The sequence below is a fragment of the Thamnophis sirtalis genome, unplaced genomic scaffold (assembly GCF_051295495.1).
Source record: "Thamnophis sirtalis isolate CommonGarterSnake01/CBP01778 unplaced genomic scaffold, rThaSir2_p1.2 scaffold_6, whole genome shotgun sequence".
NCBI lineage: Eukaryota > Metazoa > Chordata > Lepidosauria > Squamata > Natricidae > Thamnophis > Thamnophis sirtalis.
The window spans coordinates 53898751-53924392 of NW_028261386.1; the positions used below are offsets into that span (position 1 = coordinate 53898751).

Below are 25642 nucleotides of genomic sequence, written 5' to 3' on the forward strand. Positions count from 1 at the left end.
GTGTTTAACAAATAAAAGAAATTTAGATAACAAATATTTTGACATGTATTTTGTGTTTAATTTGCTATTCATTTTGAAACTTGTTAAGTTTTGTTATTCTTCATTTCCAGTAAACCAGTCCATAGATTTATCTCGACTACTTTTTTTCCCATTCTGAGGCCGGTCATCTGTCAAAAAGAATATTTGTGAGCTTAGGGTGTTATTATGGATAAGCAAGCATGCTTTTGTATTCAGGTAGTCCTCAACTTACAACAGTTCCTTTAGTGACCATTCAGTTACAACATCACTGAAAAAAGTAATTTATGGCCATTTTTCACACTTACAACTATTACAATATCTCCATGGTCATGTGATTTACATTTGGATGCTTGACCATTGACTCACATTTATGACAGTTGCAGTGTCCCAGAGTCATGTGATCGCCTTTTGTGACCTTCTGACAAGCAACCTCAATGAGCCATATTTACTTAACAATTGTGTTACTAATTTAATAGCTGCAGTGATTCACAAGAAATGTGGCAAGAAAAGTCGTAAAAAAGGGCAAAACTCACTTAACAAATTTCTCACTTAACTCAAATTTGTGTTCAATTGTGGTCGTAAACTGTAATTCAGAACAGATTACATAAATAGGAATAACAGAATGAAAAACTTAACTAGCAAAATAAAATTGTATAAAGGCTTTCCAGTGAACTATATAGTTGCTTAGACTACTTTCTATTGTTCTTTCTTTCAGCTCATTAACACTAATTTCTTGGTGCATTAGATGTTCTTTCATTAAGTTTAAACCCACTCTGTAGTTTTCATGTAAACACAAAACATTGCCAGCAAGAGAGACATATATGTGATCTTCTAAGCATACAACCCTTTTGATTTCTTGCCTATAGTTAGACTAGAAGTTTAAGCATTACAGTAATATTTTATTTCTATGTTCACTTAACTTACCTTGGGAGTGACAATGATGAGATGGATCAAGGAGCATTTTATCTGTTGGATCAAGCAAACCAGGAGTGATCTGTTGCTCCATCATTTCCAGAGTGTCAGTGGAGGAAGAAGATGATAATCCCAGCCTTATATATCGTGTTTTTTTCCCACAAAGTGAACAATCTACAGGTGTGGTATTGGGTCCTCGAGGCAACTGTACTTTGTTTCTGCAACTGTTTCTTATAGCTCCACTATGGTAAAGAGACCGTTCCCGCTGCCATACATAATGTGTTGAGGCAATTGCCATTACCTGTATCAAAGACTCTTATCTCAGAAAGGATTGCATCGGAACTATCATATAGCAAACAGTGCACAGAAATTATGAAGGCTAGTGGGCAAGATTCATTTTCTTAATTAACAAGAACATAATTATAAAACATCAAAAAACTGCTATTCATTAGCAAAATTGGTCTAATAAGTATAGAGCAAGAGAAAGTGAAGGGGCAGGCACCACTTTCAATGAATGCTACATCTATGTTCGGAAAAAGATGAACCAAAAAATCAAAAGTGTAGAAGAGAGGTTGCATGGAGCACTTAGGAAAGTCCTGACAGCTTCATTCCATGCCCCACTATCCGTGACAGCTTCACCAGCATCTGAGTAAAAGGTGGCTGCTTTTGTGCCATGTGGGCCAGCCTTTTCTGAAACTGGAGATCTTCAAAAAATAAGATCTCCAGAGATAATGAGGTAGGGTGGAGCAAGTGGAATCTGGTGGGCTCGCAAAACAGGCCCAGTGCCTGTGGAGACCCGGTGGGACAGGATGGGGAGGGGAGCAAATATGGGTACCCCAGGGGATTGTAAGCAGAGTATAAGATATCTCAGTGGGCGAGGGAAGACTTTGGGTGGTTGGAAGTAAGTGGCCTTCACTACGCCCCCATGGTCTTCTCCACTCTGAGATTATCTCATGTGTACTTAACAACCTGTGCATTCGATTAATGAATGTGTTGTGGAAAGCAGGAAGGGATCACATATAATGTGATGATCCAATGAACAAATTCTCAGGTTCTGAATGTAATTGGCAGACTCTATTTGTACATTTGTAACTTGAGGATTACCTGTAGGCAAAACAGCACATTTCCTTTTTTTTTTTTTTTTAGCATTAGATCCTCCTGTGCTGTGTAGCATATAGGGAAGCAAGGGATCTCAAGCATTTTTGGTCTTGGGCAAGTACTTCAGCATCTTCCCATGTGATGTTTTCCATGAATGTTCTTCGCCAGGTCATAATCTATGCATGGAGAACGTGACCTGCAAGCTTGAGTGTTTTTGCATGCTGAAACACTTTTCGAGCACTTCTTCATTAGTAATATGGTCGAAATAGTGAATCTTTAGGATTCAGTGAAAGCATCTTGTTGGAAGATATCAAGTCTCTTGTTAATATTTGCTGACACCTTCCAAATCTTGTTGGTATAAATGAATGTCAGGATCACTACAGAAGCAAGCAAACAGAGTTTAAGTTTCAATGATATAGATGATGAGGACCAGATTTTATTCAGCATCTGGAATACAGCTGTTGCTTTTCCCATGCATCACTTGATGTCCATCTCCACATCTCCATTTTGAGCTATTACACTATCCAAAGAAGTAAACCTTTCTATATTCTCAAGTCACTGATCTAAATGTGATTTCCCGTATCTGTGCAGTGGAGCTCACATACATGATCTTCAATTTCTCGGCACTTATCCTGAGTCCAATTTAGGTTGCTTCATCTAAGGCAGTCATCACTTGTAGTTTTGGCTTGTTTTCTTCAAATAGGACAATATCATCTGTAAACTCCAGGTAACCAAGACAGTCTTGGTCAGAATAATGAATGCCTTTCCTGATGCATGATGTTCGTAACATAACATAGTCAAGGACCACAAGGAAGAGGAGCAGTGACAGAACACAGCCTTGTCTAACTCTGGTAGTAATTTGGAAGGAGTCTGGATGGCCATTTTCAGTCTTAATTCAGCAGTTTGATTGTAGGTATAAAGATAATAATGAAGACTGTCAATACACCATATAGATGTAGGATCTGCCAGAGAGCTTCTCAGTGGACGCTAAAATGCTTTCTTAAAATCAGTAAAGTTGATGGCCAGTGGATGTCAATGCACGGTTCTATGATGTTTCATAAGGCGAAGTAACAAAAACAGGAAGAATAATCTCAAGAAAATTTTATCAACCAGGCAAGAGTTCTGTTTCAAGTCATATTGCTTATTTGACAGCACTGGAGCAAACTAGCCATGGGGTCTGGTGCCAGAAGTTGAAAATGATCTTCTCAGCCAAGAACATCACACAAGAATTGGGACATGGAATATGAGAACGCTATACCAGGTTGGAAAATCTCAAATTCTGTGGCCTGTGGATGACTACAAGCTAGACATCCGTGGTATCATCAGATCAGGTGGATAGTAGCCAAATTAATAGGAATGGTAAGACCATCATATGCAAGCCATGAAGGGTGGCATGAACATGGGGTTAGCCTTGTTTTAGGAGAATGAGCAACAAAGGCACTTATTGGCTGGAAACTAGTCAGCTATAGAATTGCTCCTTATTTTGCACTGTGTACAAATTTCCAAATAATAGAAACAGTAAAAAATAAGAGTCATTTGAAATCCCTTTTTGGCAGAACCAGTAGAAAACTTATAATGCAATGATTATCATCCAGTTGCACTTACATCCATCATTATGAAATGTTTTGAGAGGCTGATAAAGGACATTATTGTTTCCAGCCTCCCTGCAGCATTTGACTCGCTTCAGTTTGCTTAATGTCCAAATCGTTCTGCTATTTCTTCTGTTATCCATCTGAGCTTGGCACACTTAAGAGGAAAGAAACATGTGTGAATGCTGTTTGTCGATTTTAGCATTTAATTCAATCATTCCTCACCATCTAGTATCCAAACTGGGCCTTTTAGGTTTTGTGCAACTGGATTCTTGATTTTCTTATTGATAGGCCTGAGTATGTGTCAGTTGGGACTAATATTTCTAACATTATTTTCTTGAGCACAGATTCTCCTCAGGGCTATGTCTTAAGTCCGCTGTTGTTTGTCTTGTTGGGTCTTGTGGGTCTTGTTGACCCATGACTGTTGTTGTGCTAGGTTTGCCACCAACCATATTGTGAAATATGAGGATGATACAAGGGTAGCAGACCTTATTTTAGATGACAATGAGGGTGCTTACTCAAGGAAGTTGGAGGTTTGGTGAACTGGTGTAACAAAAACAGCTAGTAACTAATTATATAATGTACACTGAGTTCGTATATTATTTCATATTTTTCAATAAGTGATAGTATCATATTTTTTAAAACATGCAATCACTTTGATAAAGGTCAATTATTCATTAGAGTGCTTTCAAAACATGGTATCACTAGCAATTAAAATGAGTAATGATAATTTTGACAGTATTTAAAAATAAATACTAGAGTTTTGAAAACAAGGAAAGGTGCTGTACTAGAAAACAGAGGTTGTTTATTATAATTGATCCAACCTCTTTCTTAATATGAAACATACTTTTCTTACCTCTTCACAGCAACGTCTGCTTACTATAGCTCTATAACCCATCTTACTCCACAGTTCATCCCTCAAAGCCAAGAAATCTGGGAAGTTTTTTCTCCAGGTTTTTCCTAGAGCCCATGGGAAAATCTCATATTTTGACTCTTCATCGTCTTCTTCAACTGTATTTGCAAGGTATCTACAATAACATGTATATGACAATTAAACATAATTTTTAATCAAATGTTTACCTGTAACTCCCATCTTTTTTTCTTACCCCCATTCCCATGTCATTATAGATTGCTCAAAACAATTAAGTTTGGACAAACATCCTTAAGCATATTTCATATTAGGAAAATAGATTATCATTTCTGACATTAGCTTCTTAACCTAATATTCAGAGTATCAAACTCAGAACTATATGTACAAAGAAAGTCAAAAGGCAAAATACAGAAATAGATAAAATTCAGGCATCCTGAAAATCTCAGTTTCTAAAAAAATGAAAGTCTTGCAGTTTCAGAATACAGAAACAAGGCTGAATGGAATTCAAGTTAAAATATCTGGCTTTGATATTTCTAATTGATAATTGATATTTATGTTATATGTGTATTGAAATGGTTTATATTGCTGCCATCTTCAAATATAACCCTAGGAAACTAGAAACAATCAGAACAATATAAATATGTAGGAACAGAAATACAAAATTAAAAACCACTCTACTCCAATAAAAGTATCATAATAACAGTGGTGGGTTCCTACCGGTTCAGACGGGTTCAGCTAAACCCGTAGTGGTCTGGCAGCCTGGGTCGCTGGAACCGGCCGCGATCCAGGCCTGCCACACCCCCAAACCTGTTCTCCCATAGGCATCACTATCCTTTTTTTTTTTTTGCTTCTGCGCATGCGCAGAACAATTTTTATTGTACTGCACATGCATGCATCAAACACGCACAAAGTACCCACGCAACCACGAGCAAACTGGCAGTAGTGGCTGCTGGAGCCCACCTCTGCATAACAACCAGCTGCCCACACCAGCTGAGTTCACATTCTGGCCCAGCACCTGGAGGGAAGTGTCAGGTCTTTATAACCTTATGGAAAACTAAGAGAGTGGAAGCCCTTCAGATTTCAGGCAAGAGACCGTTCCATAGGACAGGTGTCACTACAGAGAAGGAACACCTCTCAGTCTTACCAGATGGGGTAAGAGGGGATCTGGAGCACACATGCTCTTTTAGATTTGGTAAGCTGGATAGACAGCCTCAAGGAAAAGTGGATCCTCAAATAAACTGGCCTGGACTTAAAAGGTGATAACGAGCACTTTGAACTATACTTGAAAGATGACTGGGAGCCACTACAGTGCACACAAAATCAGGAAATTTTGGAGTACCAGAACTGAACCTACCAGTGCAAGCTGGGTCAGCTAAACCTTCAGGGTAGGGAAGGGGGGTCTTCAAGGGCAATCTTGCATTGCAACAGTAAAATCAAGAGGTGACTGAGTGACCCTGAATAGGGCCCCATGGTTATAGCAATAGCACTTAGACTTATATACCGCTTCACAGTGCTTTACAGCCCTCTCTAAGTGGTTTACAGAGTCAGCATGTTGTCCCCAACAATCTGCGAAGTGGGTTATATAAATATGATGTGTAACAAAAGCTAACATTTTTAGAGGAAAATATTCACTTGAATTACACAACTATTACAAGGAATTTGACAACCAGACAACCTAAATGGAGTCCATGTGCCCTTACTATGGCTAAAAGATTGATACTACAGCATTGAAAAGATAAGTGTATGGCCTCATTTACTCATAACATTGAAGACCTGATTACACTTGTCGCCTATGAGAAGATTAGAGATATAGACTTTATATGGACAAGTACAATGGAATATGGAACTCATTTATACAAAATATAGTATGTTAAAAAGAATGAGAGTTATATAAGTATATTAGAAATAAAAATATACACACTTGAATTGTGTTTATATTAAGTATATATAGAATTGTACTGTTTTCTAATGATATAACTTGTTTCTTTTTGTATTTTTCACCTTTTTAAAGCATCTTATGCATTTTTTCCTTTGAGAATGTACCCATTATAATTATCTTTGTGCTTTATTCATTTTCTGTTACTATTTTAAAAGTAAAAAATTAAATTTAAAAACACCACTCCATCTTGATAGGGTTGTATAATTCCCATTCTTTCAGACTGTCACAGTAACCCTCCAAATGCTCACAATCTCCAGGCGCTTCAACCACATCACTAATCCAGCCTGCTGTAGAGATGTACATCTTGTCAGTGAATAAGAATTTATGAACTGGAATAGCCATAATAACAAGTCAGCCAATGGGAACTGTTTGGTGACTGGGCGTGGCTTAGTTTAATTGTTCTGTATATATAAGAATTCGTTTGTCCTTACTTCTACTTCTTGTCCTTGTACTTGCTACTATTTCTTCTCTCTACCACGTTGCAAGAGCTGCATGGTTATTCTATACATGCATCATGTTTTATATTATTGTATATAATAAAAGTTTCTTCTATAAATGAATTTTGTTGAATTATTTAATTGTGTGCTGGCTGGATAGCTACAGACTCTGACACATCTGAATATCATCGGTATACTTATGATACTACACTCCATACTGATTTTGACATCACCCAACAACTTCATGTAAAACCCTGAGGCACCCCTCATAAAAAGTGCCAAGGGCTAGGTCTGTTCCCCTAGTACTGACCAGAAGTGACCATATGATATAGCAGTAGACTTATATACCGCTTCATAGGGCTTTCAGCCCTCTCTAAGCGGTTTACAGAGAGTCAACATATTGCCCCCAACAATCTGGGTCCTCATTTTACCCACCTCGGAAGGATGGAAGGCTGAGTCAACCCTGAGCCGGTGAGATTTGAACCGCTGAACTGCTGATCTAGCAGTAGTCTGCAGTGCTGCATTTAACCACTGCGCCACCTTGGCTCTATGATGTGATATAGCCAGGAGATCACTAGGATCAATTGGCTACCATATCTTCAAGGCTTCAGATGTTTCACCTTGAAGTGACTGTTTCTTTAGCATCATCCAGGGGACACATGTGACTTAAGGAATATCACGGATGCAAACAGTCATCCTGCACTGAACTTGGTTTATTCAGCAGCAGAGTATTGTACTACAGTATGGCTTAATAGAGTCTACACAAATAGGATTGATGCACAATTGCATGAGTCAATGCGCATTGTTATTGGGATGATCAGAAATACTCCCACATATTGGCTGCTTCCTTTGAACCACATATGACTCCCAGAAGTAAGATGAACAAATGTGGTCCTCCAAGAATACTGTCATGGTCCCATTGGAGCTTGGAAGAGCAGGATGAGGCAGTCCTGGGTCCCTTGGACTTGGGAAGGGTTGCCAGTGCAGGAGAGAGGGTACAGGACAACCAAACAAGGAGGGAGGAGAGGGCAGGCAGCAGAGCAGATGAGCCATGGAGCTCCAGCGATGAACAATAACCCACACAATCGCCAAGCATGGAGAATGGAGAGGAGGCAGGTTCAACGCAGGGCAACCTGACAATTGGGGAGAAGGGCACTCCACCCCTCTTAACAAGACTCAATAAAGGGGACTTAAGCCTTTGTTCTGGCTGTGTTGCTTCCATGCCCAGCCTTGGGTCATCACAAATACTTGAAGATTACTTACAACTCTCGGCTACCAATACTGAGAGATGTAGCCTGCCTGGTCGAGCTCCAGATATCCAGCTATTTCAATTGCTAAAGTACTTGTAGAAGATGATTTTGATATACACAATATGTAAAATAAAATTGTTCCCACAATGTTGAAATTTGCCTTGCATTTTGGAAAAAAAAACACCTGGATGTGCTAAGCCCCATACGATATGGATAAACACTGAACTGAATTTGCACAGTGGCTATGATAGATGACATGCCCTCTATACCTGGGGCAAAATACCATCATTAAATTGTGACTGCGGGGTCAAAAAACAATCTAGCCAAAATATAGTGACAATGCCAAAATAGAGGCTATAATGGAGACTTTGCTGATTTCCTGGCTGTGACAAACGAAGTAAAAAATTATATCTGTAATATAGACATACATTTATAATATTTTAGATTTTTTATTTCATATTTTATCTCTTTTTATCAAAATATGATATGAGTGTGCCATACAATAAATAAATGTTTCAACAATACAGGCAGAGTTGGAAACTGGAATTCATGGAACAGTCAAGGAAACCTGGAAAAAGATGTTTCTGGTTTACTGATTCAAATACTCCTGTGTATTGCAAAGCATCTCTGGACAAATTTGTAGAGCCCTATGATATGGCTAATAGTACTTTTCTGGATTTGTCGTAGAACTAGTATCTTAAATCCAAAGCAATTTAGATAATACTGGATTTTGCTACTTCCTCAGAAAGAGTTCCCCTTTTTTAACCAATGCATTGTAAATCTTCTGTAAAGTTTCTATAAATGGAAACTCAAATGTAAATATTTGACTGACAGCTACACCATCCACTCAAGGAATTACTTTATGGGTTCTTCAATCACAGGGGTTTGGGAAAGACATAGAAGAAACATTAAAACCTGTTCCTGGAATTTCTGTCTTTTGTCAGGAAAGGGCCCATGCACCTATATTATGTGAGAGTTGGGGGGGGGGATGTATTTATTTATAGGGATTTTTACAACCCTTCTCATGATATTTACTATGTGATTAGAGAATAATTATAATAGTGGTTAATTTAAATTCAGTTCAGTTCAAATAAACTGGATCCTCACCTAAACCAATACTTTCTTGAGGACATTTCTCAACTAAGAAACTTTTATTTATCAGATGTCCTCAATGTAAGAATAATTAAATAACCAAGATATGGGAGTAGGTTTTAATATTTAGAACAATTTAATGTGTTAAAAGTCATCCTGGTATAGAATTCAACTTAAATTGGAAACTATTTCCAGATCAGGACTTAATTCATGGATTTGTACTACATCCAAAGTGGGACATTTTAATGTATAAAGCATATATTTCAATTTTACAGATGTATCTAAATTAGGACAGATTCTTAGCACTGTTAATTGGTTTAGGTTTAGGTTTCATTTTATTTATATGCCGCCCTATTCCCAGCAGGACTCACAAACCCAAGGGGGAAAAGGGAAACACAAAAACTACAAATACAGGCATTTAAAAACGACCAACAGCCACACAGATCGAGAGGGGAAGGGAACTCATCAACCCCAGGCCTGCCGACACAGCCAGGTTTTAATGGCTTTTCGGAAGGCCTGGAGAGAGGTTGTTCGTGGTTTATAATTCTGCTTGATGGTTCTTACCCTACAGCTTAATAGTGATTTTTAGTCTTTTAAAGCAATATTTTCACAGGTTCTTTTTTTTAACTGTTTGGCTTAACCCAGACTCAGGAAAGACACAAAAGCACTGGACCCTGGACAAACGGGTTCTTTGTATATCCCCCCTAAGGGTTGGGAAGCTGTTGTATTTTGTAAAAAACAAACATATGCCAGTGATAAATTTCTTCTTTTTCTTTTAATAGCCAGCATATAGAGCTCTTGCATCTCTTTTACCGTGACCTGACAAATGCGCGCCCGACAACAGCACGCCGACAAAACCGTGCTGATAAAACTATGACGTCGACAGCGCACCAACAAAGGCGCGCCAACAGAAGCGCGATCAGGGTTAGGGTAAGGGTTAGGGTTAGGGTTGTTTTCGTGTTGTTTGTTGATGGTGTGCTTCTGTCGGCGCTCTTTTGTCGCGCACCTATGTGGGCATGATTTTGACATTGCGGTTTTCTCGGCGCGGTATTGGCGCGCTTTTGTCATGCGCGCATTTGTCGGTGAACCCTTTTTTACATTGTGCTTTGTCTTGCTGGGGCTCTATACAATATACTTCTTTTCCTCCTTTTGGATCATCCACTGCTTCTAAATGAGAAACACTTTCTTTCATTTAGCTGCTCTACTCTGTTTATTATTGGGTGCAGAGCTTCAAAACTCTCATACCTTTGCCAAGGTTGCACATTTATTGGAAACTCTTGCTGTGTTGGTGCTAAGAGAAAACTCAGATGGGAAGGAAAGTAGGGAGTATAGATGCCTGCAATTCTTTCAAACAGCTTCCTTGTGCACATATCCTATCTCTTTTGAAAGGAATTTGATTTTTTTTCATGTGGTTAGTGTACTCATCTTTACCATTCAGTGATAAGAAATCAGTAATGAGGTTTTGCTGTTGCTTGATGTACAATATTACATTTGATATGGTTGTAGTGTCAGATACCATCTAGTCAGACATGAATTGGTATCCTTCATTTGTTGCAGCCCATGTGGGTAAATACATAGAAATATATAAGTGAATAAATCCACACGTATATTTAGTTATTTATAATTAGTGATCTACTAGAAATCATATAGTCCAAGACATATTATTTGTTGATTTTTCTGTATTTTATATTTTATCCCTTTTTCTTGACCCCCCACATAATTTTATGAATGTCTAATAAAATGTACTAAGTTATGTGGGTGATTCTCTTTAAAGGATTATTAAATTGTTAGGGAGAAGAATAAAGCTTACTTAATTTTTCAGTAATTTTCAGAAGTTTATATATAAAATGTAGATTTTTTTCTTAATAAAATACTGTTTTGACATCAAATTAATAGTTTGCTTTTACTGTGGACAACTTAAAGCTGAGTTCAACATTCTCATTTAATGGTGGCTATACAACCCTTTTGTGCTATTCAGTGGCACAATTAAGAGGAATGCAGGCATGAAATCTTCCAGCCCGGCCAGATTTGGATAGCTTAATAATTAAGATTTGTTACTTAATAAAGGGAAAATACTACTTTAAAAAAGTGTATACTATATCCTGATTTAGTATTATGCATGAACATCAGCAATTGTTCCTATTTAATAAATTATGATAAAACAAATCCCATAACATAGTCATGAGTCTTGTCTACCAAATAGCATTCTAAGGATGCTTATAATTACTGCCAAAAATCTGACTTCATAGATTTTCACTTTGACAGAAGCAAATTGTGCAAAAATACTATTTGGTCCAAATAGTGGACCAAATAGAAAATAAGTACAATATTAGACAATTATATATTTAAAACACAAATAGTGGGTTTTAATTATATAATTGCCTAATGTTATACTTATTTTCCTAAAATTTAGTAGTCTCTAGTTTTGGCATATAAAGAATTTTCATTAAGGTTGTTTTTAAATTGTAAACATTTATTAATTTTTCCCACTGAAATTTAGAAAATTAAATGAAGTTTGCGCCTTATACTTAAGGTGAAATGTGAAGCCTGTTCAAATCAGGAAGTGTAAGCACCTAATTGGATTATAAAACTCCAAAAATATATACTGAAATATATATACTGAATATATATTGAAAAAGAAATTGAAAGTTAGATAACCACTCGGGTAGAGAATTACCAGTAATAGGGCTCTATTGCCCCTAGTCATTTTTTTTTTTTACAAAACAAGATTACACACCATGACTATATATTTTTGGAGATTTTCTGTGAATATAAAATATAAATATTTCCATTCTTAACTTTCATTTTAAAATATTAGAAATCTGCAGAAATCAGTTACTCTTCAACTTAGTTTTGACAAGCAAGCTGGGATCATACACCATTTTACAAATTAAATTTCTATCAGCCTATTAATCCTAAACTGCTTCAAGATATAAATATTATAAATATAATTATAAATATTGTAAATGTATAAATCTAAATATTTATTCATTGGAGTCAGCAAGGCTTTGTTATAACTACTCTTCTCTCAAATAATAAATTCTCTCTCTTGCACTTTAATCACAACTATAAAGTTTAGAGTTACTTACAGAGCAACAAAGAAATTAAGCCTGGTGTGTTCGTTTATACTATAGCCAGCCCTCTTGAAATAAACAAAAGTCATTGCCAAAAGATACTGTTGAAAGAAAGTAGAATGTTAATGTTCCTCTTTTCCCTTTGGTCAAATGACAAAAGTCATTTGATAAAATCAACAGAAAAAAAAGTATTAACCCCCCCAAAAAGAAAGAAAAATTTATTTTTAATTAATTGCCAAGCACAGAATGGTTTTAAAATTCAAGTGAATCACACCTCCAATTTGATTTTTCAGTCATGCCCTGCCACAGAAACTCAGGTTCTCACTGTCTTTACCTCATTAATAGGACATAAAGCAGGGCTAGAGATATCGCTCGTAGCCAATAGATTAAGGATCAGGTAATTTTTCAGTTATACTGGAAATTTAGCAAACACAAGACTGATGTAAAACTGATATTGAGAAAAATGGGCCAATAAATTTCAGCTACTGTCCCAGTGATGCAGGGTAAAGTGCTCCTAATTATATAATAGCCTGCCACATAAATTGTTAGTATGCCATGCAGTGTGCCACTTTCTGCACAATCCTATAGGGTACCAATACCTACAGCCACTGCTCTCAAATTCTTTGCTGTTTTTTAAGCCTTACCATATGTCATATAGCAGAACTCAACTCTAACAATATTTTATTCATTGCAGCATTTTAATAGCAGAGTTAAAATTATTTTAAAGCCTACAGTTGGGTTTTGAATAAATATTTCTTCAGACTTTTAATTCAGCAAATGAATAAATAATAAAGCTGTAGGATTATTTAGACAAGTAGCTTAGACTATATTAAAATGAGCCTACTACTTACTAAATAGCAATGTCCAGTATGCATGTATTAAGAATTAGGGCCATGTTCTCATTTATATCTCAATAAGAGGTATTAACACATTATTTTTATTTAGATTTCTAAAATGTTGATTTATATTATTAAAATATTGATCTATGTGAGTCAATCACATCTAATCATAATATTTTTTAATTGTGTATTATTTAAAAGAGTAATTGAATTATTAAGTTGAAATTAGCATGAAACAATAGGGTTTAGTAGATGACAACAGAATATACAGTAAATCCTCTGATTTTTAAAGTTATAACGACAAAAGCAATAAATCTACCTTGTCTGCAATTTTACAGCAACAGTCCATCCACAAGAAATCTTGTATCAAATCATCATCTGTAAAATAAGGCATCAACGACAAACTAATTATAATCTCAGGACACATTCTTGGAAAAAAGCTTTTTAACAATAAAATTATATTTTTTATAAATTCTAATTTGACTATAAAGTCACCAGCTTTTTTTTGGGGGGGGGGGGGGGAGGATGTTGTATCTAAAGAAAACCAAGACCAAGGAAATATGATATGAACACAAAACAAACTTTTTTTAGCACATACATTTATCAGCCTTATCTGATTTCCAACTTCCACACATATGAAGATTGAAGAAACAGTCATTACTATCATTGAATTCTATAAGCACAGGAAATTTTTATTTATATTTTAGTTCCCATGAGAATAAAATGAGAGTGATGAAGAGTTTGAAGTTGGTGAAAGTTTCTGAGTTGCCTCTCATGCACACACAATCAGTTTGCATATTTTATTGAAATATGAAATATTATGTATCTATTTTCATGTGTGGATAAATGGCTTCATAGCACATAATAAATATATACATATGTATGTGTATGCATAGATATAACATTCTATTAATGGACAAAAAACCTACCAAATAGTTTAAAGAAAGCTGTCATTTCCTGACGCTGAATAATTAAACATGAACCTTTTGATTGTTTTGGCTTAATATTATAATTATTTTTTTTTCCAGAGGTCTCCCGGCAGTCTTTAAATTTTGGGCGCTTAAGGGCAAGTGTCTTTTTTTGTTGATATGATTTAGATTCACTTGGTTTTATATGAATGGTAATAGTGGGAGGCGTTCGACAGCAGCTTTGATTATGTTTCATTTTCCTAAATGAAGTTACCTGTTGAAATAAAAATAAATCCTTAGCTGAAATTAAAGTTATAGAAAGGCTATTCTGAAAAACACACTATGCATATGCTATATCTTTATTCATATGCTGTGACAAATGTTATATCTTTTCTATATTTTTGCTACATAAAGTACAATATAATTGAATTTTATATATATAGTGTATTAGTCTCACTTCTGCAAGTTACTCAGAGTATTTGGTGTTTTAAAATGTTATTATATATTGTCATTGAGTAACTTAAACTAATTGTATTGATCATATCAACAGTTATTAATGGGTATAATTATAAGTTTGGACAATGGGTAACCACTGATATTATCAATACTATCTTGATATGTGCTAATTTGCAATTCAATTACCTATTTTAGATTAAAAGCAGAATTACCCTTGTTCTTGGTGGTGGTAATTCTACATGATTATAAAGCATAGTAGGAAACTGTTCCTACTCTATATTGTGTTCTGACTTAGATTTCTAGTTCTTAACTTATTTTTTGTATGTAGTTTCCAGAATTCCTTCTCAAAATATAAGTTGCCTTTCCAACATATTTGACTGGGAAAGAACCTTCACATGGAATGTTCAATCCTTTCTACAAATCTTAGTAGTTTTAAGTGAACATTAAAAATAGATTATAAAACATATTATTAAAAATTGTTAATTTAAATATAAATACTGTTTTCAATATAGCCATAGGGAAAATTAAGTACTGAAAAAAGTGACTTATGACCATTGTTCACACTTATGACCATTGCAGCATCCCATGGTCATATGATCAAAATTCAGATGTTTGGCAACTGGTTCGTATTTATGACATATTTATGATATTTATGTCCTGGGTTCATGTGATTTCCCTCTTTGCAACCTTCCGACAAGCAAAGTCAATGGGAAAGCCACATTAGCTTAATAACATTAGTGCGCGCTCACAACCAGCGAACTTGTTGCTAAAGTTCACCTCTGGGAACAGCTGATTGGGGATATTCTGGGAGGCCGATCCACCCGCCAATCAACTGCTAATGCTGAATCAGATTAATGTGCTGAGGCTGACCAAGCTGTTTACTCAGGATGCTAGGCAGATGAATATTGATGGATGTTGTAGGCAGAGGCAGAATTTTTTCCTCCCCAAAAACTAAGGTGCATCTTATACTTTGAAAAATATGGTATTCCTAGAGATTTTGAAAGGAAAGGAAGGTTGACAGCTTTTCATTTGGAGTTGTTTGTGGACCAGAATTAAATACTTTGGAAAATTTAGGGTTAAGTCTACATGTTTTCATGGCCCAAAACTAATGCTCGGGATATTCTTAGTGGTTTTGGAAGGAAAAGAAAGTTGATAGATTTTTGTTCTGAGATATTTGTTGACCAAATAAAATATATGGGAAAATCACATTTAAAAAACTAATCTGTTGTCCTTTTTTTACAAGAAAATACTTTAAATCATAGCATGTAAAACTTTTCTTGAATTACTTCCTTATGTCTTAATTTCTGAGGTGAAATGAAAATAGTAAGTATTTAGGAATATTTTATCTAGAATCAAATCAATAACACTAGGGTGTGCTGCTTACCTTATATCCTGACAATGGAACTGCACCACTGGGTAATTGAAAGCCTACAGATTAAAAACATAATATGTAAATGTTTCTTATCCAGTGAAAAGCAAATTTTTCTCCTTTTATACCACCCCCTCTCTCTTTCTCTCTTCCTTTTCTAATTTGAGGTCTTTCATACTGCAGTAAACTTTTCTGTACATTAATTTCAGAAAAGAGAATAGGTAACTTCCCTAACATGATTTGGAACTAAAAACAGAATTGTAGTTTATTAACTTTCTAAAAGGCAGAGGTTCGCATTTCTGTGTTAATATTAATTAAACAAAAGTTGAGAAGCAAAAAGATAGCAAAAAGGCTATCAGCACTATTAAAATGGCATTACTAAGTCAGAAATATATTTCCCAAAGTAAGACCTTGCGCCTTTATTACAGAGCACTTTTGTTCTATTCCAACTAAATCCCATGTGAATAAAATAAGATATTCAACTTATTTTTCTAATCATCTTTTTAGCTCCATTGCCTTTTAAATCCTTCAGCAGAAAAAAAAAACCCAAGTGCAAGGAAAGTGTATTTGCATGGGATAAGCCATGAAAATATACTACAAAGTAATGTATCCTCATAGGATTGATAAAAAAAGAATCTCACCCTGTATCATTTTTTATGACTGCTTATTTGAAAAACCATGTTTGCCTTTTCAAGAGGCTTTCAAAGTGTTGGGACTAATAACTAGTTATTTTTTTTAAAAAAATTATGAAACTGTAAAATGTATTAACTTGTGTCTTTCAGGCTTGTGAGGGCTTCTGGGAATATGGCTTGCTACTTGTCATTTATTCCTAAAAGCATACAGATTATTTCAAAAGATGGCCTAGCATACAAGCAAAGGGACCTAATGCTGCATAAGTATTTAATATTATTTATAAATAATGACACCCTAGAATTTCCCTTACCTCAAATATTTTAAGGGGATTTTTAAAAACCAGCACTCCCCAATGTTTTAAACAAGAAAATATTCCTCTTCATACTTGGTATTCACCCTGTAGAAAATAAAAGTGTTGAAAGGGGCAGAAATATTCAGAAGTGGCCCCTTCCTCCCTAAAATACACAGTAAAATGGCAGCCTTTCTCCCAAAAATAAAGATATTTGTCACAGTAAAGGGCTTGAAATGCTCAAATGTTCTTTTAGTTATATTTTATTTTTTTTCCTCCAAAGACTAAGAAAGATTCATATTTAGCAGCATGTAGTTATTAAGAAAACTCGAAACTTCCTGCATGCTACATTTACCTCAGACTTAAGGGCCCTACACGGGAAAGGAAAAACAGGGGGTCACTGCCTTTTTCAGCCAATCAAAAATCTCCTCCTCACACTGACTTCTTTCAGTGTGGAGGTTTTCTGGGGAGGAGCTATTAACACCCTTCCTTCCCCCATTAAATTTCCATCCAATCAGGACCGAGGCATTATAATTCACAGCCAATTGAAACAGAAGGAATTCATCAATCCAGAATAAGGATGGCTTAGTTTTAAAAGAGTGGGGTCATAGCAAAACATAATCAGAGTAAATAAGGAGCTAAAACAGATCGTTTCTAAGATGGGTGAGAGAAGGAAAAAAATATATATTTCCCAGTCTTAGGTCTGCACTTAGGCAATGAAAGTGTGCTAATGTATGCCAAGGTGGCGCAGTGGTTAAATGCAGCACTGCAGGCTACTGCTAGTTCAGCAGGTCAGCGGTTCAAATCTCACCGGCTCAGGGTTGACTCAGCCTTCCATCCTTCCGAGGTGGGTAAAATGAGGACCCAGATTGTTGGGGGCAATATGCTGACTCTCTGTAAACCGCTTAGAGAGGCCTGAAAGGCCTATGAAGCGGTATATAAGTCTACTGCTATTGCTATTGCTAATACTATTAAACCACCAAATAAGGGTGGCAAATGTGTTAACTACACAATTATGTCATAATATCAACATAGCAATATAATATAAAATGCTCAGATTGTGATTTAAAACAAAGCATTAGAAGACAATGCATTTTTTGGAAAGTATAGATTAAAAAGTAAAGATTTAAGTACATATCCTTGTTTCACAGCTTTAAAAAGCTTGATATTTTTCAGGTTCCCTACTGAGGTGAATCTATACTTAATTTGAGTATTTGTATATATTAATTTTCTATCCAAATTCACCTGATCTAGCTTCATCTATGGTTTAATTCTACCAATAGAATCAAAAGTTGCATAAAAATCCAAAAGGCAACATTCAACCTGTGGGTGTGTTTTATATTTTTATTTATCAGATACTCTTAATATAAAACAATAATTAATTGTTGAATATGTTGCTCTTAACCTTGCCTGTTTCTCTGCACCCACTTTGTTATCAAAGATCCAATCCTCTTAATTTATTAGCTGAATGTTTTACGTAAGTTTTAGCTATGATGTCAATCAGAATAATTGGTTTATACTTCTCCAGGGAAAGTACCATTCATCCATTTTGGTATATTGGGAGCACTATCCTTGTATTCCAGGCCAGGGAATGTAGGCCAGAAGAATTATTGCTATTAATTAGTTTAGCCAAAATAAGCTTCCATGAGGCAATAACACTTTTAACAAAGATATATTCTTTTCTGGGGACTTTGCCTAATGGCAATGCCAGGATCAGCTAGTCAATTTCTTTTAAAGAGCCAGGGATCCAGGGTATACTGTCACAAAGTTTTAGGTTAAGTAGGATGGGCAGCCATCAGTGGTGGGTTGCAGACGGTACGCCCTGGTATGGGTGTACTGGAGCCTGCCTGGAGCACTGGATACTGTTCGGGTATGGTGCTCCGGAGGGCCCACCCACCCACCCAAACTCCTTATCGATCTTTTAAGTCTTTGGTGCTTCCGTGCATGCGCATGGTGCGTACAGCACCTGCACGAAGCTCTGCTGGAGCGTCACGGAGGCTCGCAGAGGCGCTAAGACGCATGCAGTTGGAACAGGATCCAGAACCCACCATTGGGAGCCATCTAATATATATGGATCACCCATTCCTTTTTGATCACTCAATTCTCTGCATTGTTATTATCTTCGTCCAAATTGGCATTTACCAATTTCCAGAATAATATGTCTTTAGAATCTATGGTGTCAGGTGAAAATACCAGAGACATTTGATATAATGTCTTCTTGTGGTTTAGGATACATTTATACAGTTTTCCCCTAAGGAATTATATGGGGCACAACCATCTTTTGCTCTCCTGGCCAAATTCCTATCCAGGCAACATGTTGTTCCACATCTCATATCAAACCAACAGCTATGTTATTGGTGAATTGAACTTTATTTAGAAGTGTCTGCCTTAATTCTTTATTTTCAGCATACCTCTATCTTAAAAGCCAGTATATTGGAATGTGATAGGATTCCAATACAGTATTGTGATCACTACAGTATTGTGGAATAACACCTGGTTTGAAATGTTCCTATTATGGCAGAAGGGATACGTCCCTAGTCAATTATTGTTGTTATATTTGTTGTTAATTCTCCATTAGGATGGATAACTATATATGTGTGTGTGTGTGTGTGTGTGTGTGTATGTATGTATGTATATATTGCCTTAATTGTTAATTATTATGTTCAGTCCCTTGGTTGTTTACAAAACTAGGACATGTCTCATTTGTAACCTATGCATTTAATATTAGTTTGACTTAACCCATGTTATAGGTCTTACTTTTGTTCCCTTTCTTTTACATTTGTCATTGTCTGATGGATTTTGTTCCATGGGGTATATCATTAAAAATATTTATAATCTCTATTTCTTCAAGTAAGAAATATGTAAAATATAAGGAAACCTTTTTTTCCTGAAAAATACGTATCAGATTAAGAATTAGCTACATGATTATGGAAAAGAATAATCTTAGCCAAATATAATTTTGGTCACTAAAATGATTCTACTTAGTTTATGTCTCATTCCAAAATAAGTATGTTCTATAAATTTCAGCTTTCATAATTAGCTGGACAGCAGGGGGCAGCATACATCCATTGCCAAAATCAAACAGTTAATTCCCTTGCAAAATCAATTTGCAAATACTATACACATTACAGAAATTAAGTTTCTAAATATTATGCGGTCATTTCCATTTGATATGGTGTAGTGCATGAAACTGGTCATTGTAGCTCATGTAAATTGTTGTATCTTAATGTTACATAAGAACCAAATGCAATACTTATTTTTATTTGCATATTGTCTATCAGGATTCTAGTTATGGTTTAGTTAAAAATAAATTCCCAGAAAGTTTGCTGGACAGCTTCTAAACAATTTGGGAGGCAGTTTTTTGTGAATTTAAGGGAAACAAGAAAGGTCAAACATAGTTATATAGGGCTTGCTTTTTGCATTATGGACTTTGGCAAATGTGCTTTATTCTGAAGATTTCTATATTAAATTAAACCACAATGGGTTTGGTTTAATGCAACATATGAAACTGAACCAAGTGAATACCTGAGAAAAACAATAACCAAATTTTGTCGTCGATGTTTGTTTTATGGGTGGGAAATGACAAATCTTTGCAAAAAAATATACATGTAGAAACAATCACAATGCCAAAGATGGCAAGATATATAATGCCATGGATTTCTACATATAATGTATGGCTATAAAAACTGAATGAAAACAGGAAAAAATTATCAGAAAAGCTGGGGGGAAATCAGTGCCTTTGAATGGTGAAGACTGTTGAAAATGCCTTTAACAACAAGGAGAACAAATAATTCAACACTCCTTGAAATAAAATCAGAGAGCTCACTGGAAACACTAATAAAAATTATTAACACCCAAGTTTATGTATTAATACTGTAGATACCTAATGTGGAAATAAAGAGTCTTTGGAGAAGATTCTGCCTGGAAAAACAAAAGTAACAACAAAAGAGGCCTGCAGAAAATAGATCAAGTTTCATATTGTTTTTCTCCTATCCTTGGCCTGTTCCTTGCATTGTATATCATTATACTTATGTTTTCCCCTCAAAATAATTTAATGAAAACTGCAAGCATTGTAGCCTTTGAGAGTCTTTAATCTTTCCACCAGATACTTGTTAATGTAGTTTTTTTAAAAAAAAGGAAATAATAGTCCTTTATTGTTATTCTTTGAGAAATTTAGAGCATTTCTGTAGATGTCTTTCCAAGAAATAACTGTCAAATTTCAGATGAGTCCATGGGCTGTTGGACTCATAGTATTTCATAATATAAAATGAAGAAATGGTAGGGATTACATCAATGATCTACAGCTATTTATTTTTTTTGCAAAAGTTTAGATAGATTATTTAAGTAACTTTTGGAAAGACAAGAACTCAGGCCAGGCTTTTATGTTTAAGAGGAGAAAAAAGTTTTCTCTCTTTTCTCCCCACCCCAGATATTTTAGCAATTTATATAAAAGTGATATTCTTCACCAATTTTTATGACAAAAACATGAACTCGGGAATAATTAATGAAAACACTTGATTTTTTTTGTCACTGATAAATTCAATATCCAGCATTTTCCAAGTAAACACTCAATGTTAATCTTATCTAAGATCCCATAGATCAGTTCTACCCCAGGAAGACAGAATTATACAGCATTAAAAACTGGAACTTCCTTGCAATAAGTTGGTTCATCATTTTTGAGCATAGGGATTGATGAGTTCTGTAAAATCCATTTAAAGCGCTAAGAAATTAAAGCTGAAGTCCAATTTTGTATGGACATTTTGAATCGTTCTAAAACTGTTGAATTTTAGATTCTGAATTTAGCTAAATTTGATGCACATTTGTAATTAATATTTTGTTTGAAAAAACATGGCTAGGATCAAGATAACCAGGGTTATTTGCATATATTGCTACATTTCACTTAAGTCAGGGACTTAATAGTCATGTCAGCTCAGCCCCTTTCTACTTCTGTACAATGCTCTTGATGAAATTATCCATTGGTTGCCATCATTTGACCCAAATAAAGCACGCTGGGTTGCAAGGTGATCATTTTCCTAATCACAACCCAGCTGAAAGCTGCTTGGGACATGAACAGATTTCCAACAGATAGTTCATAAATTTAAGTTGATGTTTGAATAACAGGATTGGATTGTCAGCAAGCAGAAAAAAGTAACTTCTTATGAACACATAATGTATATAATATGCGTTATTCTGATTTGAATTTATCCTAGGTTTCACAAATAAATGTATACCTCTTAATGCCTGCAATTTCCAATACACCATATCAGTGATGGCTAACCTTTTCAGCAGGGTTCCAGAACTGGAGCACACCAGAACCCAGGAGTGGCCAGCTGCTCTTCCAGGTCCCATCACACACATGAATACAGGCCAGCTGCTCTCCTCTGGGTTCTGGCGTGTGCATGCACACCAGCCAGCTGGTCTTCATGCATGCACTGGAACCCGGAAGAGCAGCTGGTGACAGTGCACATCCCCGCAGAGGTATCTGCATGCCACCTTGGGCATGCGTGCCATAGGTTCACCATCATGGCATTATATATTATAAGACTGAGATTTCAGGAAAATTTCATCATCTCTGCAATGCTGATTTCTTTTTATTGGCCTATTATACATTGGAATTCAAAGATGTGCAATAGTATTGGACCTAAAGGTTTGACTAAATTCTATGGTCAGAATCCATAATTGGTAGGTTGTATCTTGAATAAGCATAAGAATTTTAGATTATTATTCCAGTGCATCATCAGGTACTTGTTCAAAGGAAAACAGAGAAGGAAATCTTCATTGTTAAAAGCTCAATTTTGAGAAGTCTGTAATGCCAAAAAAATTGAAAGACAGAGAATTGCCATATAATCAATCCATCTAAATGATAAATATATCATAATAGTTGTTGATATTGCTCATTAGGATGAGAGAAGATATAGTTCATCACCCCAGTATTTTTTTCAGTTGGGAATCTAGTATGAAAACTCTTGCTAAGAATTACTGGAGTGTTTAGATAGTCTTAACTTTTATTTCCAGTTTCACTGAAAAAACTGGTAAATTAAATAATCCAGTATACCTTTTTTGCCTATTGCTGTAAAACAATTAGAATTTTTTTAACCAGCAAGTCATTAACAGGAAATTTATTTTTTAAAAGCACTACGGTTACTTGGTGCTGATATGAATTAGTTATAGAAGTGCTATAAATTTTTAAAATCTATGTTTTTATATGTTGCATTTCTTATTTGTGCATTGTTTGCTTTCTATTATACTTTTATTTGGTGAAAGGTTTTTAGTAATAAGAGACAGTAACATGGCTCATTTTAAATCATGGTTTGTTCAAAGTTTGAATTGTTCACAATTGGCTGAATTTACATTTCAGTAAATTCAGAGAGGTACCTCATTCCTCTCAAGTTTTAAATTACATGTGATGCATGAACCTGTCTATTTCACTATGGTTGTAAAACAAGGTAGAAAAAACAGGCAGGACAGTATCTAAGGTTAGTACTTTTTTACTTTAGCAGTGGTCATATTTTTATATGAACATGCAGATGAAAAAACAGGGAGCAGGCTGCATACACTCTTTTTAGAGAAGTGAACAGATTAAATTGTAGTAGTTGCCAAGATTTTGAGCTTTCCAGCTGTTTCTTCCATACTGATGTACTGGGGATTTTTTTTTCAACATTACTTTCCCTTTCTTTTTTCCCATCTCATATTCTTAACCCTGGGTGACTTACAATTAATTACAATTTTCCAGCTACTGGTCTGCATCTGGTCCTTTTCTATATCTTTCTTCTCCACCTAAAATACAAAATAGCTCTATGTAGTAAGTAAATAACAAAAATCAGAGCATTCTCTCAAATATGCATATTTGAAACTGGTAGCTTGCACATACTTTAGTGTCTTCTAAATCAAGAAGTAATAATATTAATGACTTAACTGATGTTACTTACCGGTAATTCCACAATTTTAATTTTCACACCTTTCTAAATATTGGTATTGGCAATCCCAGCAAATCTATATTTGTGGGGGCAAAGGAAATGTCTAAACAACATGTGGGGTTTCTACCAGGCTTCCAAAAAAGTAATTGAACGATGGGTTAGATGAGACTCTGGATGTCCTCGAGTCCTGGCAGACACTAAAGCAACCAAAAATATGTATGTCCATTTTCTTAATACATTTGTGAGCAAGTGCAAAGTAAAAGAAAATTCTGCAACAGAGAAAGGACGTTGGTCTTACCTGAACGTCTATTTTCTGATGGGAGGAGGGAATGGTCACATGTGGGTTTTATCACAGCCTGATTGGTCCAAGGCTGAGAGGAAATCTATAAATACCGGTGCCTGTCCATTGCTAGCCCAGATTCTCGAACATGAACGGTACAACTGAAAAACAAGAAACAACGCAACAAACCCCGGGAAACACCCCCCGGGCCCTCCCCTTGGCCCCAACAGACAGAACTCAGGGCGGGTTGTGACCATTCCCTCCTCCCATCAGAAAATAGACGTTCAGGTAAGACCAACGTCCTTTTTCCAGAATGGGAGGAGGGAATGGTCACATGTGGGACATACCCAAGCTAAAGTCCCAGGGAGGGAGAACAGGAACTCTAGGAACCAAGGGGAGCCTCAGCTGCCACCCCCTGTAGGACCCTACGACCGAAAGATGCGTCCGCCGACGCGAAAGCATCCAGACGATAATGCCGGATGAACGAGGTTGGAGTGGCCCAGGTAGCCGCCCAGCAGATGTCTTCAAACGGGGCCCTCGTGGCCCACGCTGCCGAGGTTGCCGCGCTCCTTGTAGAGTGCGCCGTGACGCCTGATGGAACCGGCCGCCCTGAGGCCACGTAGGCCTCCGAGATGGCCTGACGCAGCCAACGGCCGATGGTAGCCGAGGACACCCTCGAACCCAGAGCTCCAGGTAGGAAGGAGACGAACAAGGCCTCCGACTTGCGGAAATCCTTGGTCCGCCGGAGGTAGATCCGCAAGGCACGGCGGACATCCAGACGATGCCAAAGACGCTCCCTGTCAGTGGACGGACTCGGGCAGAAGTCAGGCAGGACGATCTCCTGAGCCCTGTGAAAGGGGGTATTTACTTTGGGGACGAATGCCGGGTCAAGGCGAAGGACCACTCTGTCCTGGTGAAAATGACAGAGGTCGTCCTTACAAGACAGGGCGCCCAGCTCGGATATATGCCGGGCGGAAGTGATGGCCACCAGGAAGACCACCTTCAGTGATAAGAAGCGCAAGTGCACCAAGAGGAGAGGTTCAAACGGAGCTCCCGTTAAGGCCTTGAGGACAAGCGGAAGATCCCACGTGGGGAATCTATGAACGGGGGGAGGCCTGAGATTTGCCGCCCCCTTGAGGAACAGCTTGACCAGAGGAGACTCGGAAAGAAAAGAAGATCCCGCCCCCCCCCAAGACCGAGGACAGAGCCGCCACTTGGCGACGCAAGGTGTTTTGCGAGAGCCCGTCCTCCAGGCCCTTCTGAAGGAAATCCAAGACGTTGGGGATGGTGGCTCTGTCGGGAGAGATGCCCTTGGGGGAGCACCAGCGGACGAACGCTGCCCAGGTGGAGTTATAAATGCGGGTCGTTGAGGGACGACGGGCTGCCTCGATGGTGCGAATGACCCCGGAAGACAGATGAGCCCCCCTTAGAAGCCGCCGTTCAAGAGCCAAATGGTCAGCTGAAGCCACTGAGGCTCTGGGTGAATCAGGGCCCCTTGCCGTAAGACCACCTCCCCCTGCGGAATCCTCCACGGGGAAGTCACTGACAGCTGAACCAGGTCCGCAAACCAGGGTCTCCTGGGCCAAAACGGGGCCACCAGAATGACCAGGGCCCTTTCCGTCACCACCTTCCTGACGGTCCCCGGGATGAGTGGAATGGGGGGAAAGGCAT

At 36.9% G+C, this 25642-nt stretch overlaps 1 protein-coding gene across 2 annotated transcripts; it reads right to left on the reverse strand.

Annotated features, from left to right (window-relative positions):
- Positions 1-26: 26 nt before the first annotated feature.
- Positions 27-23971, reverse strand: SPDYA (speedy/RINGO cell cycle regulator family member A). 2 transcript variants are annotated; one of them, XM_014052683.2, is made up of 9 exons: positions 23488-23971; positions 16796-16882; positions 15868-15911; positions 14049-14301; positions 13439-13497; positions 12296-12381; positions 4474-4645; positions 943-1231; positions 27-167 (listed from the first exon to the last, which is right to left on the reverse strand). In XM_014052683.2, the coding sequence occupies exons 4-9, from the start codon at positions 14281-14283 to the stop codon at positions 94-96; spliced, it is 915 nt and encodes a 304-aa protein (XP_013908158.2). In that variant the 5' UTR covers positions 14284-14301; positions 15868-15911; positions 16796-16882; positions 23488-23971; the 3' UTR covers positions 27-93. The 2 variants fall into 2 exon arrangements, with proteins under 2 accessions (XP_013908158.2, XP_013908157.2); XM_014052682.2 differs by lacking the exon at positions 16796-16882.
- Positions 23972-25642: the final 1671 nt, after the last annotated feature.

Bases quoted from the DNA above. Each gene is read 5' to 3' on its own strand.
- SPDYA (XM_014052682.2), bottom strand. From the start codon at position 23,521: ATGCAGACCAGTAGCTGGAAAATTGTAATTAATT. The intron at 15,912-23,487 runs GTAAGTCACCCA...TTTAATCTGTAG, and splicing joins CTGGAAAATTGTAATTAATT to GCTTTCAATTACCCAGTGGT. The intron at 4,646-12,295 runs GTAAGTAACTCT...ATGTTATTGTAG, and splicing joins CTTAATTTCTTTGTTGCTCT to ATACCTTGCAAATACAGTTG.